The 19,491-nt window shown below is 39.0% G+C and overlaps 2 protein-coding genes across 2 annotated transcripts; one reads left to right on the top strand and one right to left on the bottom strand.

The window, feature by feature from the left end:
• The first annotated feature begins 1,983 nt into the window (after positions 1–1,983).
• On the top strand, positions 1,984–9,180 carry wnt4b (wingless-type MMTV integration site family, member 4b). The gene is made up of 9 exons (XM_034174494.1): positions 1,984–2,204; positions 3,046–3,267; positions 3,598–3,751; positions 3,893–3,977; positions 4,073–4,204; positions 4,375–4,517; positions 4,597–4,737; positions 8,719–8,881; positions 8,976–9,180. Exons 2-9 carry the CDS (start codon positions 3,179–3,181, stop codon positions 9,143–9,145), a joined length of 1,077 nt encoding a protein of 358 aa, XP_034030385.1. The 5' UTR covers positions 1,984–2,204; positions 3,046–3,178; the 3' UTR covers positions 9,146–9,180.
• Positions 9,181–10,933: 1,753 nt separating this feature from the next.
• Positions 10,934–19,128, bottom strand: cdc42l (cell division cycle 42, like). The gene is made up of 6 exons (XM_034174495.1): positions 19,039–19,128; positions 15,782–15,886; positions 15,560–15,632; positions 15,344–15,453; positions 13,681–13,878; positions 10,934–11,833 (listed from the first exon to the last, which is right to left on the bottom strand). The coding sequence occupies exons 2-6, from the start codon at positions 15,884–15,886 to the stop codon at positions 11,744–11,746; spliced, it is 576 nt and encodes a 191-aa protein (XP_034030386.1). The 5' UTR covers positions 19,039–19,128; the 3' UTR covers positions 10,934–11,743.
• Between the last annotated feature and the right edge of the window lie 363 nt (positions 19,129–19,491).

Below are 19,491 nucleotides of genomic sequence, written 5' to 3'. Positions count from 1 at the left end.
CTCAGGACTACAATATGTCAAGGATGGACATCTGGAGGATGTTATTTAACCCGCTCCCACTGCAACTCAGCTTTGTATATGATGTAGATGGATGCTGATGGCATATCCTTTGGTTATACCAAAGTAAAATGACAAAATCAGACAAAACTGCCAAATATACTGTAAAACAATCCAGACAGTAAATTAAGTTTCATAAATACTATACAATTCTATAGTATATTTCTTTGGATGAGTACCAAGGTCCAAGTCTGTAGGGTCCTGGTGCTTCCTGTCTTACTATATGCTTGTGAGACTTGGATCCTAACCAGTAACCAAAGGCGACAACTAGATGTCTTTGATACTAGGACTCTTTGGCAGATTCTTGGGTACCATTGGAATGACTGTGTAAAATGAGCAGTTACTTTCTTGCATTGTGAGGCAATGTCAGCTACAACATTTTGGCCATGTGACACATTTTTCTGGGCATGATCCAGCGTGCAGGTGCCTCAGTGTTGAAGACTATCTAGCAGCTGAAGAAGGCCAAGGGCAGTGTTGCCACAGTTACTTTGAAAAGTTACTTTATTAGTTACTTTTTTGGTTACTTTGTACAGCTACTTTATGCAGTTGTTTTATTAGCAGCTGCTAACAAACTAATAAGTAATGTAACTAATAAGGTTACTAGTAATCTAACTTGATTACTGTTAAGATTGAGTAATCTGCAAAGTAATTCATCAGCCAAGTAACTAATAGTTGCTTTTCTACTCAATCTTTAAAATAACCAAGATAGATTACTAGTTACTTTATATTAGTAACTGGATAAAGTAACTGTAAAATGTAACTGTTAAAAAGTAAATAATAAAGTAACTTTTCAAAGTAACTGTGGCAACACTGGCCAAGGGATACTTCACCTGGCTGGTAAAGTTAGATGATTACTTTGGACTGGATGTCTGCACGGGGCAGTTCCAGGGTGTGGTGGATGTGGTGACCAGCAGTACCAACATATGCCTTGAGTTGTTGTTTAGTACAAATTAATACACATCTTTTAATCCACAGTTGATTAGTTTGATGATGTGCAGTACTCAGGGTTCTCAGCTGGGAATCACTATCGTTACTATAGGATTAAATCAAATTTCACTATAATATTCTGTTAATTGTTGTCAAATTTGTGCCTCTGAAACCTGGGCTCTGCGGTTTAAAGAGCCATGTCACTATCCTCTCTTCCTCTTGTGCCCTTCACCCCCTCCATCCCTGATTTATTTGCCTCAGTTCCAATATTTGTCGTCAGTGTGTTTTCTCCCCTTGTCTAAATGTCACCCCTTCTTCTAAAGACAATATAGAGAGTTGGAGAGAGTGAGAACGAGAGGGCAAATGCAGGGGACATAGACAAAAGGAGGGGAGAACTCGTAAAATGAGCAACAAAGTTTGGGAAAATTAAACATTAGGTATTAAAACACTGTCCACATGCACACACACACACACACACATAGAAATAGAAATGCTGCATCACTATTTTTGATCATACAAATTTGCAGGATTCCTCGTGGATCCATATTCTGACTGACCATTTCAATAAACGAAAAGGCAGCAATGATTTGAAAAAGTGCTAAAAATTTATGAGTATCAGATGCGTTTAAAATGTATGTATGCATGAATAACACTGGGAGCACAAATCTACACACGCGATTGTCCCTTAGACTCAGCCTTGGATTTCAGGCATCATGCTGAATAAACAATAAGATATATCACTGACAAGGCTTATGTACAACTTTCTTCCCTCCCAAATCTTCCTCCCACTGCATCACTCCACACCCTGGATCACGCCCATTCTCTCGCTCCCACCCTCCGCGTGGCCCCTCCTTTATAACCCATCATTCTCGTCTCACTGCTCTCACTCTTTCCCATCATTTGGAAATGGAATGGACAATTTTTTCCTGGGACATTATCTGCTGAAAAGTTAGCCTTTTTTATTTAACAATAATATTGACTTTGATTGGTATTAGCAATGTTAGATTTTGGCATTTTTTGTAGTTTTTAATAATAATATGGAGACAAATTGTTGTCCGTAAAGGATGAGTTATGGTTGCAGTTCATAGATCAGTCCTGTGAGCATGCTTCTGGCACCCGCGCAAAAGTGGAAACTGACAGCACAACTGAGGAAACTGATGACGTACTTGTCAACGCAATTTCAGAAAAACGAATAAGTGGAAATACAAACATATAAAGTGGTAAGAACAAGTTAAGGTCCTGGGAGATTAGGAAAATAATAATCATCATCATCATATTAATCTTTTAGGATGTCAGACAAAAAAAATTGAAATGTGAGCATGATGTATCCACAGTGTTAGTAACTGAGGTGTGTTCATACATTTCTGCAACATACAAAATTACATCAAACCTAATATTGAAATAGAACAAGATAACTAACAAAAAAAAAAGAAAGAAAAGAAGCTGGACAGATTTCGGAATATTATTTGGGAAGATATCTTGAGAAGATTAATTTATGCAGAGGATTGGACAACCATCAAGGTCAAGATCAATAAACATATTTTCTGTCATATCTCTGCAACCAATAAGGCAAGAGAGATGATGTGAAGATGATATTGATCAGCAAAATGTTTGTGATTGACTGGCATAAGCAGACTCATGATGAAATCACAAGGAAGTAACGTTTGTTCATTACTAAATAGTGCTTTTCATCTATATATGAAATTTCCTCATTAGATACAGTGTTAGCTCTCTGTGATTTGCAGTCATTCTTTTTTCAGGTTACCATGTTCCATGCATCCGGTTTGTGAGTGAGAAAATAATACACAGAGGATGTGGCATTACCTTTTCCACAAAAAGTTGGATGATTCCAAGAAACAAATGATCACCATAGATTTTTTTGTAATTAGTGTATCAGACATGGATATATCCTCCCCGTGTGTAGGACGTGCCGGGGTTTGGATCAGCACTCAGACACCTTTTGTTGGAAGGTCTTTTAATGCTCGCTCTTGATTAGAAAATGATGAACGATGGTTCCTGCTGTGCATTTGTCAGTGACCTGTTAACTGTTCATTCCCACAGACATGCGGGGATCATCCCCAGACTCTAGAGCACAAACATAAATCAGTCCCACTCTTTAACTGTGGATACGGACAGCGTGCTGTCCGGGGACCCAGCCTGAAATACGTAAGAGGACAGACAGACAGACAGTCTGATGCCAACTGTCTCCACTGTCAATTTCACGGCACCACTCCTCCTCCTGTTGCTATGGGCTACCCAACCTACCATGGCAACCAACTGGCTGTAAGTCTAGTGTGCAAGGGAGGAAGAGAAAGAGGGAGTTTGTTTGTCATGCTATAACTTTTGAAAGATGGTGACATGTGTCTGAGTCTTTCTCAGTCACTCCCCTTTCTTTGTCTTTCTCCCGGTGACCTTTTCTTTCATTCTGTCTTCAGCATCTTTTAAGCTCCCTACTTCCTCATCTTTTTTTGTGTTTCTTTCCTACACAACCCTCCTCTGTCACTTGAACATGCTAATTATTTATACATCTTTCCTTTTTTTTTCCTTTGACCACCCATTTGCACTCCATACCCGATGTGAACCCCTAAATCAATCGTGACCTTTGTGTTCCAGCTCCCTAGCGAGGCTGCCTCGCTCCAGGCCTGTGTCTGGTGCTGCCCCCTGTGCACGGCTGAGGGGGCTCACCCCAGGGCAGGTGGGGGTGTGCAGAGCGCGGGGGGAGGTCATGGAGTCTGTACGCAAGGCCACCGAGATGGTCATAGAAGAGGTCTGGAAAGAGAGAAAAAAGTTTCAGGGTCATGATCAGCAGGACATTTTCTCTTAATGTCTGATCATCATCACAGTCACTGTGTTATGCTTACGTGCAACACATCTCACGGGCACGTATGTTGACCTGTCTCTGTCTTAGTGCCAGCACCAGTTCAGGAATCGCCGCTGGAATTGTTCCACCACCCCGCGTGGGATCAACATATTTGGCAGAGTCATGAACCAAGGTAAACTCAGCGGGGAACTCCTGGAGTCACGACTGACAGGCAGGTCTCCAACTTAAAAATAATTTCCTACATCATGTGTTTCATTATGAATTTAGGCACTCGTGAGGCGGCTTTTGTGCATGCGTTGTCCTCAGCAGCTGTGGCAGTAGCTGTTACCCGAGCCTGCAGCCGTGGGGAGCTAGAGAGGTGTGGCTGTGACAGAAAGGTCAAAGGGGTCAGCCCCGAGGGTGAGGTTGGGTTCTCTTTACGTTATCGTGTAGCCAACATTGACTGTTACAGGGCATTGTGGACTTCTTCAAACCCGATTATTGTCATTTTAAAGTTTGTTATGAGACTGAAAAAGGCAGGTAATTTTTTTTTTTAACCTATGCAGTCTCTCTCTTTTTGCCTGCTGCAGGATTCCAGTGGTCAGGTTGCAGCGACAACCTGTCCTACGGTGTGTCTTTCTCCCAAACATTTGTGGATGAACCGGAACGAGCTAAGGGGCTCTCAGCAGGACGACCACTTATGAACCTCCACAACAATGAGGCCGGTCGGAAGGTTTGAAGCACACTGTGAAGATGTGATTTCCCATTGTGTGAAGTGGAGACTTGACACCTCTCCATCGTTCAATCCTCAGGCCATCCTTCACAACATGCAGGTGGAGTGCAAGTGTCATGGCGTCTCTGGCTCCTGTGAGCTCAGAACCTGCTGGAAGGTCATGCCTCCTTTCAGGCGTGTCGGCAATGTGCTCAAGGAACGCTTCGACGGCGCCACAGAAGTAACAGTTTGCACTTACTCTGCATTTGCTCAGCTCAAAGAAATAAAAAACTCCATGTCCAGACTTCCTCAACCTACACTATAGAAATGATCAGGGTGATTCAACTTAAAAACTTAAGTTCAGTTGCTGCCTTAAAAACATAAGTAAACTCAACTTCAAGAAAAGCTTTTATTCAACTCAGGAAGGTAAAGTTATATAAGTTGCCACCTGGCCAACTGCAACTGAGCTTAAGTTTTTAAGTTGAATCACCCTGATAATTTTTACAGTGTACTTTCTTTATAGTCCTTGAGCCCAAAGCCAATTTTGACACAAGCCGTACTAAAGGTGCTCAAACAACACTTACAATCCATCCTCAGTATATCATGGGCTACAGAAACTATATGATTGCCTTCCCAGGGAGGTAGCTACAGCCAGGTAGGGAGTCAGTGAATGATTACACAGAGGTCAACATTTAAAAATGTTCCAATCATGTTGAAAAGTAAGTAAAAGGTATAGTTCATACTATCTATGACTGAATATTATGGAGCAAAAACAGCAACAATTATGACAAAGGTCAATTTCTGTTTGTACAGGGTTCAAAAATTCAAATTTCTCTAATTGTGGTTAAAAAAAAAAAACATGACAAATTATTGGTTGGTTTAATAAATGGAATAGTTTTGACTGTGTTGAATGTTTGGTCTCCAAAGTATCGGTCAAACAAGGTCGACGTCCTTTGGATTCTGTGCCATATGACATAAGATCCCCGGTAAAGCGATAACTCAGCAGAGCTCTCAAATCATGCCGGTGGGTGGTGGGATTCCTGACAACTAAAGCCATGTACTTTCAGATGTCAAAAAAAAAAAAAAAAAAAGATTGGTTGCTGCCACAATGCACACCCATTATACAACCCCTGGCAAAAATTATGGAATCACCAGCCTCTGAGGATGTTCATTCAGTTGTTTAATTTTGTAGAAAAATAGCAGATCACAGACATGACACAAAACTAAAGTCATTTCAAATGGCAACTTTCTGGCTTTAAGAAACACTATAAGAAATCAAGAAAAAAAGATTGTGGCAGTCAGTAACGGTTACTTTGTTAGACCAAGCAGAGGAAAAAAATATGGAATCACTCAATTCTGAGGAAAAAATTATGGAATCACCCTGTAAATTTTCATCCCCAAAACTAACACCTGCATCATATCAGATCTGCTCGTTAGTCTGCATCTAAAAAGAAGTGAACTTGAAACAAAGGAGAGGATTTTCAAACTCTTAAAAGAGAGTAAATCATCATGCAATGTTGCAAAAAATGTTGGTTATTCACAGTCAGCTGTTTCTAAACTGTGGACCAAATACAAACAACATGGGAAGGTTGTTAAAGGCAAACATACTGGTAGACCAAGGAAGACATCAAAGCGTCAAGACAGAAAACTTAAAACAATATGTCTCAAAAATTGAAAAATACACAACAAAACAAATGAGGAACGAATGGGAGGAAACTGGAGTCAACGTCTGTGACCGAACTGTAAGAAACTGCCTAAAGGAAATGGGATTTACATACAGAAAAGCTAAACGAAAGCCATCATTAACACCTAAACAGAAAAAAAAACAAGGTTACAATGGGCTAAGGAAAAGCATTCGTGGACTGTGGATGACTGGATGAAAGTCATATTCAGCGATGAATCTCGAATCTGCATTGGGCAAAGTGATGATGCTGGAACTTTTGTTTGGTGCCGTTCCAATGAGATTTATAAAGATGACTGCCTGAAGAGAACATGTAAATTTCCACAGTCATTGATGATATGGGGCTGCATGTCAGGTAAAGGCACTGGGGAGATGGCTGTCATTACATCATCAATAAATGCACAAGTTTACGTTGATATTTTGGACAATTGAAAGGATGTTTGGGGATGTTTCAAGATGATAATGCATCTTGCCATAGAGCAAAAACTGCGAAAACATTCCTTGTAAAAAGACACATAGGGTCAATGTCAACGAGTAGATCTGATTTGATGCAGGTGTTAATTTGGGGGATGAAAATTTACAGGGTGGTTCCATAATTTTTTCCTCAGAATTTAGTGATTCCATATTTTTTCCCTCTGCTTGGTCTAAAAAAGTAACCGTTACTGACTGCCACAATCTTTTTTTCTTGATTTCTTATAGTGTTTCTTAAAGCCAGAAAGTTGCCATTTGAAATGACTTTAGTTTTGTGTCATGTCTGTGATCTGCTTTTTTTTTCTACAAAATTAAACAACTGAATGAACATCCTCCGAGGCCAGTGATTCCATAATTTTTGCCAGGGGTTGTATTAACATACACATGCTATTAACACACACACTGTAATGCACCCTGCATTACACATTAAGTTAGTGTATACACTCAGAATATTACAGTGACCAAGGGAACAAATAAAATCCCGTCTTTGTCACAGCATGCAGATCTGGAATTACTTCAGCAAATGTCTCACTTGTTTTTAAGGTGCCCTGCAACTTTGTCCTTTTTTAAATAATATTAGTTCAACCAGTAATTTGCATCACTTTTTACCTAAATTGGAGCAACTTTTAACTTTTGCCCCCTGGACAAACAGAAATTGACCTTTGTCACCATTTTTGTTGTTTTTACCGCATCAGCCAAAGATAGTCCAAACTAATTCCTTTTAGGAATCTTTATGACCAGACAAATAATGTGGTGTATTTTCAGTATGATTTTTTTTTTGTTTTGGGTTTTTTTTTACCCCCGTGTAGTTCCTCACTGACTGCTGCCTGGCTACAGCTACCACACAGGGATGGTCATGGTACTTTTTGTTGTTGATGATGGTCATGGTGTACTGAGATGTGTTTGCTTCCCTTTTTCTCAGTTCATCTTCATTACTCCACAAATCCACTTTGCTTTCATTTCAGACATATTTAACATCTCCTCTCACACTCCCTATACATAACTGCTGAACTTGTTCTTCTTAAAAACTTCATTTTAACATCTACCTTGACGGTTTGGTTACACAGGAGTTCAAGCCTCAGTTAACGGCTCATACCCAAGTCTCCATCTTTAGCTACCACTCATCCTAGGTGTTTAACCTTATTCACTCGTTTCAGTACCTCTCACTGCAAGCTAATTTATGAATCCTGATTTTCATTAATTCACAAATACTTTGCATTCTTCATCTGTCAATCCTTTTTCCATATCAGACATTCTTTTTGGAATCTTTATGATCAGACAAATAATATGGAATACCTTTCAATATGATTGGAGCATTTTTAAATTTTGACCCCTGTATAATACTTCAATTGACCCCTTCTTGGCCGCCTGTTTAAAGTTCACGTGGGTACCCGGCATTTTTAAAGGAGTAATGTCTAACGAGTATGTGTGCCAAATTTGGTGCTTGCATCATTTGAAGCATTTTTTTCACTTATCCGCTGCACTATTCATTCTTGTGCAGTGCAACACATCAGCTGCACAAAAAGAAGAAAAAATAAGAAAAAGCGCGCAGCATTGAGATTGGTGTTTATTCCCAAAAGTCATCACAGTTCACAACAGATCAAAAAGGTACCATAAGAGTGAAATATTATCTTTGGTACAGACTAAATCTTCTCTTATTCCAAGTACTGCTTCTGATGTAGTTCCTTGCTCCCTCATACAAGCCCTGAACAATCTTTACATGCTTCTTTGGTACTCTTTTCTACCTCATGCACTTTCAAACTGCTATTCTGTCTTCTCCAGAACAGTAAACAACTGTATCTTTCTGTGCGTCTCCATTGGCTGTCTCACTGAGAACACAGCATCACTCGTTCCTCTTCATCATGTTCTGGTTGAAACCTTAAATTATAAATATACTTTGAGATAAAGTAATAAAAATAGGTGCAACACCACATTAATTTTGAAAGCCGGAAGACGTTTCACTTCTTTTGCCATTGTTTGAGTTCAAAGAAATAATGACACAAATTTATGAATGCTGAGCTCCTCTAAAGCCTTCAGAAGTTCAAACTAGGCCTTTCTTCCTCTCATGAGGTCCGGATGACACGTGTAGGATCCAGGACAGCCCTCCTTCCACGTGATGTTCAGGTCAAACCCCCTGCTGCTAGAGACCTTGTCTACCTTGCACCCTCTCCGGATTTCTGTCATCTGGACCCTGACAATGGCATCCCTGGAACAGCTGGTAGGAGATGCAATGGTAAGATGAATAGTTTCACAGAAAACCAACAATCCACATAACTGGACTATGATAGAGCTATTTGCTAAAGCAGCATTACTGAACATTACTGCAGGAACCTCTCGACTGGCACCTGATGGCTGTGAGCTCGTTTGTTGTGGGCCTGGTTACCGAGCAGGTCGGGCTGAGGTGGTGCAGCGGTGCTCCTGCAAGTTTTCCTGGTGCTGCTCAGTCCGCTGCCAGCAGTGCAAGAACACAGTCACTATTCACACATGCAGAGTCTAAAAAGGTCCAGCTACAACTGAAAGACTGTACTGCCAGAAAATGTCATTACTGAAGACAACTCCTGCAGCACTTTTCCATAAAAATTTTGGGCAAAATGATCTCAAGTTACAGCAGAATTTAGGTTGTCAAATCTTCAAGGTGAAGGCATGTGGGTATACAGAACCAAAGCAGTTGACAGTGTCTTCAATTATTTCTCAAAGTGAAATTCATATTCAGAATACTGAAAAATGATGGGCGGGCACGCACACACACAGTTTATCTCACACTGAACTGACTAAGCTTTTTAAAGCTTAAATTAACTCAAACTAACTTGGGTAAGTCACAGCACTACATTTGTTTTAAGCAAACATTTGGAGATTGACAGGTTTGACATTTATGGGAACAGTTCATGGTCATTAAACAAAACCACTGAAAACCTGTCTGTGTTTTTGGTGTGCTTATCAGCATGACCAGAGTCTTTCAACAGTTAACTTATTGTAAAGTGAAAATATAAGTGCAGGGCATGTATTGTATTAGGTTATTTCAATAAATTTTAACCTCCCCAGTATTACTAATGATTGGTGCAGATTTATCAAAGAAATGACAGTGGGTGAGAAAAAGCCTTTATTCAGGTTTGAGTTGGGTGGGTGGTGGTGGGTTGGGGGGGGGGTCATTACGGAAGATATTTGAAAGTCACTGAGCTGGCAAGTCTTTGTACATTTACTGTATTTATCTCTTTTTTCTCTGTTGTGGTTTATTTATTTGTACATCTGGCACTGAGTTATAGATTTGTTTCCACCTCCATCAATGACTTCTTAAATATCAAGTAACTTCACTGTCTGTTTTGTGTTTTGTTCCTCACCTCAAGAGTGGATCTCTTTTGTGCCTTTAGGTGACTTAAAGGAAAATGATTAAATGCTGTAGTTTATGCAAAATACTAAAATAATTGAGTTTATTATTGATGTAATCTGCTTAAAGTTGTACGGCCTTTGGGTTTTGTAAGCTTTATGTAATTAAAAGAGCTTTCTTTGGCACCACTAATTTTATTCCTTAGCATGTAAATAAGGGATTCATAATATGACATTGCCAATATGATCGAAATTTGTCATGTATGGAAACCATTTAGTCTTTCGACCCCTGGAAGGGAGAAATTCAAGCGATTTGATGCCACGAACTACATTTTGTAATGACGTCATAGATCCCATGGGGGCTTCCCTCAATCTGTGTGAGGATGCTGGGAAGGACGTGGCAAGAGCCAGTCAAAGCAGAGAAAGGCAGCGTGATGTCAGCTAGCGGAACTCTCGAACAAAGTAAACCAAAATGGAAAATGCTCAGATACAGCTGTATTTCTGTAAAAATCCGTTTCTCATATATTTTGTAAAGGTTAGTAAGAAATAAACACTTCTAAATCTAAAAATGTTGTTTTTGTAACCAGATAACACCTTTGAAGTGATTTACAAGACATCTTAGGGATGTTGACGTGCACGTCCATCACAGAAGTGGCTTGGGGCAAAGGTAATCTCAAAAACTCACATATGCAGATGCACTTCCTCCTGTAGTCTGTTTGCATAACAGCATTTGAAGGAAGAAACAATATTTGCCATGGATTTGTTGGATTTCAGTAGAAACTAAACTGTCAGCTTGGCAAAATTTCAAAGGCTGTACAGCTTTAATGTACAGATACCCAATGAGGCAAAATGAGACTGCAAACAAGACATTTGGTCAAATATTACTGCTTCTCTCAAAGTGATTGAAATACCGTTTTCCTCTCCAAATAAGCACACAAACGAGGGAGCTTCTCCCCTTACATTTGGTTAAACAATTTTTATTACAAATATTGATTACAAACACCCATGAATTATTAAATGTCACCTCACAAGATGAGAAACTATTCAAAATATTACAGTTTGTTATATTATCAATCACTCAACATGTGTCATCTATCAAAAAAACCTGGACAAAATAAAAACTCAAGTTTTAAAATGAACGTTCCTCAAAAACAAGGTCACAGAATTAATATAAACAGAAGAAAAATAAAATACAATTTCATACATCCTGCAGAAACAAAATAAGTGAAAATGCAGTTGGAATAAAGTCACCATTACAGACAGACAGTATTGTTTGGAGTGATATTAAAATGCTTGGAGTTCCTGATAAACCCAAGGGGTCAGAAAAGAAAGTGCATACAGCACCACTTAACATTATTATTATTATTTTTATTTAACCAGGTTAGTCCCATTGAGATCTCTTTTGGAAGGGAGACCTGAGTAATTATTACAATCCAATTCACCTAACCTGCATGTCTTTAAATGTGGGAGGAAACCGGAGCACCCGGAGGAAACCCACGCAAACACAGGGAGAACATGCAAACTCCACACAGAAAGGCCACAGGTGGGAATCGATCCCGTGACCTTCTTGCTGTGAGGCAACAGTGCTAACCACTAAATCCGCCTCTTTCAAACTTTACATTGAAGGCACAGTCAGTGTACATGTGTTAGACTCAATGGCATTTCATACACCATCAACTGTTTTGTCCTTTTCTAACAATAAATAAAGGCCATTGATCTTTCTAATGTTTTGATTCACTTGACCTTTATACCTCTTACTGTTGGTCTTTGTCTATAACAGAACACACCGTTTCTTGGGTTTGGTCTCGGGAGGCTCCAGGGCTGCCAGAATGGCCTCATCAAATACATTCTTTAGCCCTTTCTGGGTGAAGAAAAGAAAGAGTGAGTCAGCAAAATATGGAATACTGCCTGTGAGAACCCACAGGTACCATGTTGCTTTGAGTTAAACTGTGTATTCGGACCCAACCAATACCCAGCGATGAAAGCAGAGATAAGTTGTACACAAGCCCTGAGGCCTGTTGGTTCCAGTGCTTATCCCCAGATTCCATAGCATGAAACCTACAACTGCCTCTGGATGGGATGCAGATCACTTCCCCAGCCATAGCCAGTACCCATTTACAGCTGGGTGGACAAACAGCACAGACGTTGTTGTTATTAGTCGTAGTGACTGCTCCAGAACTTTGAAAATACAGCATGTACAACAATGTGAAGAATAACTTTCAGGAATTTTTTGTTGAATAAATTCCAACCTATATTTATGAAGTACATCAACTTGTAGCATAATCATGAACTTATCCTGTTCCTGTATGAAAATATTATTTTTACTTCTCCTGGTATGGATATGCGAGGTGTTTTGGCACAGGTTTTCCACCTGATGCCCATCCTGTAATAATTCCAGGTGTACAAAGAAAATGGGCGTGGTGGACTCTGAACCACACAACTTCTTGTTAACTGCTGTGCAACAAAGATAGTAATGATATTTTAACTTGTGTATTTTCTGGACAATGTCACAATTTTTTTACTTTTTTGGCTGTTCCAGACAAGCAAGTAAATTTTTTTGGCTGTTCCAGACAAATGAATCATCATCTACACAGCCACAAGATAGGATCGTCTGCACGCATGACAAGCTGCGTCTGTAGACTGATGTGAATGAGGTTCTGGCTGATCTGCACTTCAGAGCAGAAGGTGGCGGTAATGCAGCACTAACCCGGATGCCAATGAGGAGGATGTACTGGGCCTTAGAGAACAAACAAAATTAATCATGCTTTGAAACTGAAAGGGCAGAGTCTTGAATAAAGACCGGGAATAACTTTCATACTGCACATTCTTGAATAAAAAGAGGGAATACCACTCACACTACGCGGTACTCCATTTGTTTCCACTTTGTGGGACAGCGGGACAACAATGAGGAGGATGGCTAGGCTACAGTAAGGCCATAGCTATAGTGATTTAGAAGTGTACAATAAATCAAAAAGTTTATTTACATTTAGAGAAGTAATGTGCACACGTTTAGTTCATAACTGACAAGAAGCTGTTTGTTCAAGTTCTTTGTGCCGCTTACAATAACATTAATTAGCCTGTTAACTTCTGCTTGATAACATGGCGTTTCCTTTCAAAAATAAATATGACTCATAGGCAGATGGGACTTGGGGTTTCTTCCTCTTCATGGCATATTTTTGAACAAATGCGGCCAATACTCCTGTGCAACATATAGTCCAGAAATACAGTAACCAGTTTTGTACATGGTGGTACCAGACTTTACAAACATTCAAAAGTGTATTGATAAATAACAATGATTCCTATATACCACCCCAAATTTTTGTTTTGAGGTATTATACCAATCTTCACACTTAGACGAACAAACTGAAAGACTGAGAAGGCATGAAGCATCCATCTAACTCTTGTACCTTGTTCTGATGCATGGAACTCTATGTGACTAACAAGAGAGAGGGCAGCTCACTTTCCAACTACCGACAGTGTAAGAGTGTGAGTGTGTGGGGGGTGCTTATCCTCAAAATTTATCTGAGCAACAAATCTCACACAAAGGAAAGATGCAGACTGTTATCTTGTAATATGTTAGCATGATATTTAAACATGGCATTGAGCAAATGTGACATGTTCACCTAAATTTTCCCAAACAAAACACAGGCTTGCCTTCAAAACCCGGAAATCTGGGAGGTTTTATTTTAAAGTTTCATTGCTACATACCTGTGTGAGAGCAGAACACTCCACATATTTGACAGCTTTGAGTTCACGTGCCAGCTTTTCTCCACTCTCAGCAGTTAGGGGGCGCTGTTTATTCTTTGCCAACTTCTCAACTGTATTGCTGTCATCTCGCAGATCCACCTGAGTACCCACTAACAGGAAGGGTGTGCGTGGGCAGTGGTGCAAAATCTCTGGAACCCACTGTTGCGGTGGGTGGGGGGGGGGGGGGGGGGGGGATTTGAAGATTTAAGAAGGTAGTTTTGCTTTATGTCTGTGAAGAAACTTCTGACAGCCAATCACTGAGATACATTTAACTATCAGAGACTGCAAGTCCTTGAACTTTAATCAGTTTCTCAGTTCAAAGTATCACAATAACTCAATCAAAATGACACCTACAGAAAATACACTGAACAAAAATATAAATGCAACACTTTTTTCACTCCCATTTTTCATGACCTGAACTCAAAGCATTAAAGCAAAACTGCACATTTTAGAGTGGCCTTTTATTGTGGCCAGCCTAAGGCACACCTGTGCAATAATTATGCTGTCTGATCAGCATCTTGATATGCCACACCTGTGAGGTGGGATGGATTATCTCGGCAAAGGAGAAGTGCTCACAAACAGATTTAGACAGATTTGTAAACAATATTTGAGAGAAATATGTCTTTTGTGTATATAGAAACTGTTTTAGATCTTTGAGTCAAGCTCATGCAAAAAGGGAGCAAAAACAAAAGTGTTGCATTTATATTTTTTGTTCAGTGTATATTCCTGCAGTTGAGGCAAGGTGAAAAACATCCCACTAGCCCAGGGGTGGCCAAGTTCGGTGAGGCAAGGTGAAAAACATCCCACTAGCCCAGGGGTGGCCAAGTTCGGTCCTCGAGAGCCACATTCCTGACACTCTTAGTTGTCTCCCTGCTCCAACACACCTGAATCCAGTGAAAGGCTCATTAAAAGTCTGCTAACAAGTCTTTCATTGGATTCAGGTGTGTTGGAGCAGGGAGACAACTAAGAGTGTCAGGAATGTGGCTCTTGAGGACTGAACTTGGCCACCCCTGCACTAGCCAGTCCTGAACCTTCAATCTATGCTACTGAGAGACAGGGGCATTGCCATATATTGATCTCAATCTCAAATAACATGCTTTAACTCCCACTGAAATTTTGCAGAAAACAGAGTGTGCCCCATGGCACAATCATTCTCCAGTATCAACTGGATCTGTCTGTGCAATTGTTGAACTGGACTATACCAGAATTCAGGCGAGCAAAAACTTCTGAGTTAGGCTATGAAATTGGGCTATTAATAAAAAAAAGTAGAAAAGGGGGTGTTCACAATAACAGTAGTGTGGCGTTCAGTCAGTGAGTTCGTCAATTTTGTGGAACAAACAGGTGTGAATCAGGTGTCCCCTTTTTAAGGATGAAGCCAGCACCTGTTGAACATGCTTTTCTCTTTGAAAGCCTGAGGAAAATGGGACGTTCAAGACACTGTTCAGAAGAACAGCGTAGTTTGATTAAAAAGTTGATTGGAGAGGGGAAAACTTATACGCAGGTGCAAAAAATTACAGGCTGTTCATCTACAATGATCTCCAATGCTTTAAAATGGACAAAAAAAAACCAGAGACACGTGGAAGAAAATGGAAAACAACCATAAATTGATGATTACAGCACTGACCTTCTCCTTGACATTCTCAAATGAGGAGGGAGAGACGACAGAGAAACACACAAGGAATACATCTGTCTGTGGGTAGCTGAGAGGACGCAGCCTGTCATAATCCTCCTGACCTGAGAGGAACAAACATAAAGAAAAATGGGAATGACTACATTTTTCCCAAGTTAGAAGAGTGACAGGAATGAGACGGAGCAGAAGATTAACGCATATATTTTTTACCGGCTGTGTCGAAAAGTCCGAGTGTATAGGGTTCTCCTCCAATCATCACTGTCACTGCATAATTGTCAAAAACCTTTTGAAAAAGTAGAGAAGAAAAAAAAAAAGCAACATGGCAAAAAGCAGAATGTCAGATATTTACTTTCAACTGTGGTACTATGTAATTTAGTTCTGCAACTTGTATGTTTTGGCACAACGCCGCCATTAAGAAGGAGCACCTCTTACCGTAGGCACATATTCTGAAGGGAACTTGTTGGTTGTATAAGAGATGAGTAGACAAGTCTTTCCTACTGCACCATCCCCTACCACGACACATTTTATAGTCTGCATCTGTAATAGTGTACACACATGTATGACCAACACTATATATATATATATATATATATATATATATATATATATAAAAAACAGACGCACAACGTAACAAGAAAAAGGCTTGTAGCAGAGAACGTGGACACCACAGGAATTATATTATAAGGAATTTGAGCTTGATTCACTTTTTAAACACACTGCTATTATTTTTAACTAGGGCTTCAGCTATCTAATATTTTTAAATCAAGCATTGATTATTTTATCAATTAATAGGATAAAAAGTACTTCTGCACTTTTAAACATCAATAGTCCAGGGTTCTCTCTAAGCAATGGCATAATTTCACTGCACCATCACACAGCTTGTCAAATTTAGGGTTTTCTCTATTTTCCTGGGTAATTTCCCGTTTTTTTTCATGTTGTTAAATGTTTTGAATATTTCCCGGATTATAAGCGAAGGCAGCAGGCCTAATCCTCAGTCAGTCAGGCTGCGTGTCAATGTGAACACAGTCTGTGAAAAACCAGGCTCTGGACTGGAGTGCAGCTTTTTTGCAAAAGCCACATTTTAAATTTGCTCTACACCCTGTCGATGAAAACTGTGATCAAAGCCAAATAAAGGAAGCTGATGATGAACTCATCCCATCTGCTCAAAAAATCTGCTGGAGTCAGTGGATGCAAAGAAAACCTGCACCCTCTCAGCCCTTTCTGGAATACTTGAATACATGACGTTTAGCCGAGTATGAAATATTCTAATATTTTGAGATACTTTTATTTTATACAGTTGTGTTAAAAATTATAGCAGTATGTTCAACAAAGTGAATAAAGTTCAAAATCCTTATAATAGCTTTTATTTCCAAACGCAAATGCTTTGGGAAGAGTGTACATTCTATTCCAAATCAAAACATGATGGAAAAATTTATCAAATTTGTTATTACTTTTCAGAAAGTGAAGAAGAAGAAAAAAAAATAGAGTGTTAAAAAAAAGCAGTGCTTGCATTTGCATTGCACAAACAGGTGGCCCTATTTAAGGACAAAGGCAGCAAATATTGTACATGCTGGTTGTAATGCATTTGTCTCTGAATATATCTGAGTAAAATCCACTGATAGATAGCTTTGATATGGTTTTGATTAAGAACGTTATTGACTGTATTATCAAACCTTTAACATATATTTGTAATCTGTCACTCATGACTGGGAAATTTCCCTCCAGAATGAAAATTGCTAAGGTGATACTACTGTTTAAATTTGGTGATAAACATGTTTTCTCAAATTATAGGCCAATCTCTTTGTTACCACAGTTTTCTGAAATTATGGAAAAAGTATTTGTAAAGAGTTGAACGATTTTTTAGAAAAAGATCATATACTTAATGAACAGCAGTATGGTTACAGAAAAAAAAAAGTCAAACAACTTCTTTGGCTTTAATAGACTTTGTGGAAAAAGTTACAAATGCAATAGGGAAGCAGCAATACACTGTTCGTTTTTTTTTTTTTGTTTTTTTTTTTTATTTACAGAAAACATTTGATACTATGATCATACCTTATTATTGGAAAAATTACAGATGTATGGTATTAGAGGAATGGCCTTTAACTGGATAGTTAGCTATTTACGTAATAGATATCAGTGTGTTCATCTTGGTGGGATAAAATTGTAATTTTTGAGGATTACATGTGGGGTGCCCCAGGGGTCAGTCCTCGGGCCATTATTGTTTTTGTTGTATATTAATGATATAGGTTTGGTTTCTAAGTCTTTGAGTTGTATTTTGTTTGCTGATGATACAACTGTGATTGGTAGTGGGGATAATTTGAGACAGCTCTCGGACTTGGTGGAGAGGGAACTGCAAAAATTTAAATATTGGTTTGACTCTAATAAATGATCACTTCATTTTGGTAAAACTAAGTGCATTATATTTGGAAATAAGCCTAGAAATGTAAGCAGTAAATTATTGTTGAACGGAATTGAAATTGTATCTCAAACTAAATTTCTTGGAGTTTTTGTTGATGATAAGCTCTGGTGGAAAAGTCATAAAACATATTGAGTCCAAAATATCAAAAGTTATTGCTATCTTGTACAAAGTACAATACTTTCTCCCCCAGCATCGGTTTCATTGTTATCACTCATTACCTTCCCCTTATATGACTTACAGCATTGAAGTTTGGGGAAATACATAAATTCTGGAAAAAATATTTGTAAAGAGTTGAGCGATTTTATAGAAAAAGATCTTATACTTAAACAGCAGTATGGTTACAGAAAAAAAAACACTGAACAACTTCTTTGGCTTTAACAGACTTTGTGGAATAAGTTACAAATGCAATAGAGAAGCAGCAATACACTGTTTTGATTTACAGAAAGAATTTAATACTATGATCATACCTCATTATTGGAAAAATTACAGATGTATGGTATTAGAGGACTGGCCTTTAACTGATGCTATGAAAATAATCCATTTGAATTAAGATGTTTTAGAAATACATATTTAGTGCAACTCCTTCCACCAAACTGAATCTTTTTTTTTTTTTTTGGTACTGTCTTGACAATTACCCTTTGCAAATAGCTGTTGAAGTAGAAATATGAACTGGCTGTATGACAGTAGTCATAAGTCACTAACTAAGCAACGATAGAAGTTTCTTTGCTGAGATGGACTGAGTTACTATGGGCTTGTTGTTGCATGTAAATATTGATGAGAGCGAGTTACTTCCGCATTGCAACATGACAGCTTTAACACACAGAAAGATGATTAAAAAAAAAAAGCTCGTCTCTGACTCATTATGTTAAAGTAATTTTCTTTGTGCCGCTGAACTCGTGGGATAAAATAAGAATTGAAACTTCTGACCTCAGAGTTCACGGCTTGAAACAAACCGTTTGTGTCCAAACAAAGTTAAAAGTCAGGTCACTGCTAACTACATCTCACTTTATAAAGGGAAACAATAAAATACCCACATAGTAAGAAAGATCATTGACAGCTACATTAACTTTATTAACGGAGACGACAGCCAAAATCACAACTTTAACACTGCGAGGCGACCAACTTCTACATTCACCTGCCAAAACAACAAAAAACCAAGTGTGTCCGCTCCGTGTTAACTTCATACGGTTACTGACCGCTACTCACACATTTCTTAATCTGTGTACTTAATTACAATTAAGGAATTCAGACTTTTAACGAAAGTACTCACCGTTTTCTCTTCGCACTTCTTAGGCGTTGGTTACATCCGGGTTTGACTGCCGACTCACTTTCTGCGCAGCCGCAAATCGCGCGCGCCACAGTCCGCTGAAGAGAGAGACAGAAACACCGCCACCTAGTGACCAAAGTGCAGCAGTCACGTACTATCATATGCCATGAGACCGGGTTGCAAGGAACATAATTAGTAACTGAAACAATCCTTCACATGGTGATACAAGCATCAGATTTGGCATGAATGTTCTTCATAATTCAGTGTTTGAGGAAAAAAGTGCTGGCCACTTGAAAATACAATATGGCGGCCAGGTAGGGGTCAATGACGAATTATACAGGGGTCAAAATTAAAAATGCTCCGATAAACCACATTGTGTCTCATCACAAAGATTGCAAAAAGGTATAGTTTGGACTATCTATGGCTATCTAATAGGACTAACAAATGGAATAGTGT

This window comes from Thalassophryne amazonica, chromosome 7 (assembly GCF_902500255.1).
Source record: "Thalassophryne amazonica chromosome 7, fThaAma1.1, whole genome shotgun sequence".
Classification (NCBI taxonomy): domain Eukaryota; kingdom Metazoa; phylum Chordata; class Actinopteri; order Batrachoidiformes; family Batrachoididae; genus Thalassophryne; species Thalassophryne amazonica.
Note: the sequence above shows the minus strand (reverse complement) of the source record. Positions and strands in the feature narration are given on the sequence as shown.

Bases quoted from the DNA above. Each gene is read 5' to 3' on its own strand.
- cdc42l (XM_034174495.1), bottom strand. From the start codon at position 15,886: ATGCAGACTATAAAATGTGTCGTGGTAGGGGATGGTGCAGTAGGAAAG. The intron at 15,633-15,781 runs GTAAGAGGTGCT...CTTTTTCAAAAG, and splicing joins CTTCAGAATATGTGCCTACG to GTTTTTGACAATTATGCAGT. The intron at 13,879-15,343 runs GTCAGTGCTGTA...CCACCGCAACAG, and splicing joins TTGAGAATGTCAAGGAGAAG to TGGGTTCCAGAGATTTTGCA.
- wnt4b (XM_034174494.1), top strand. From the start codon at position 3,179: ATGCCAACTGTCTCCACTGTCAATTTCACGGCACCACTCCTCCTCCTG. The intron at 3,978-4,072 runs GTAAACTCAGCG...TTATGAATTTAG, and splicing joins TGGCAGAGTCATGAACCAAG to GCACTCGTGAGGCGGCTTTT. The intron at 4,205-4,374 runs GTGAGGTTGGGT...TGCCTGCTGCAG, and splicing joins CAAAGGGGTCAGCCCCGAGG to GATTCCAGTGGTCAGGTTGC.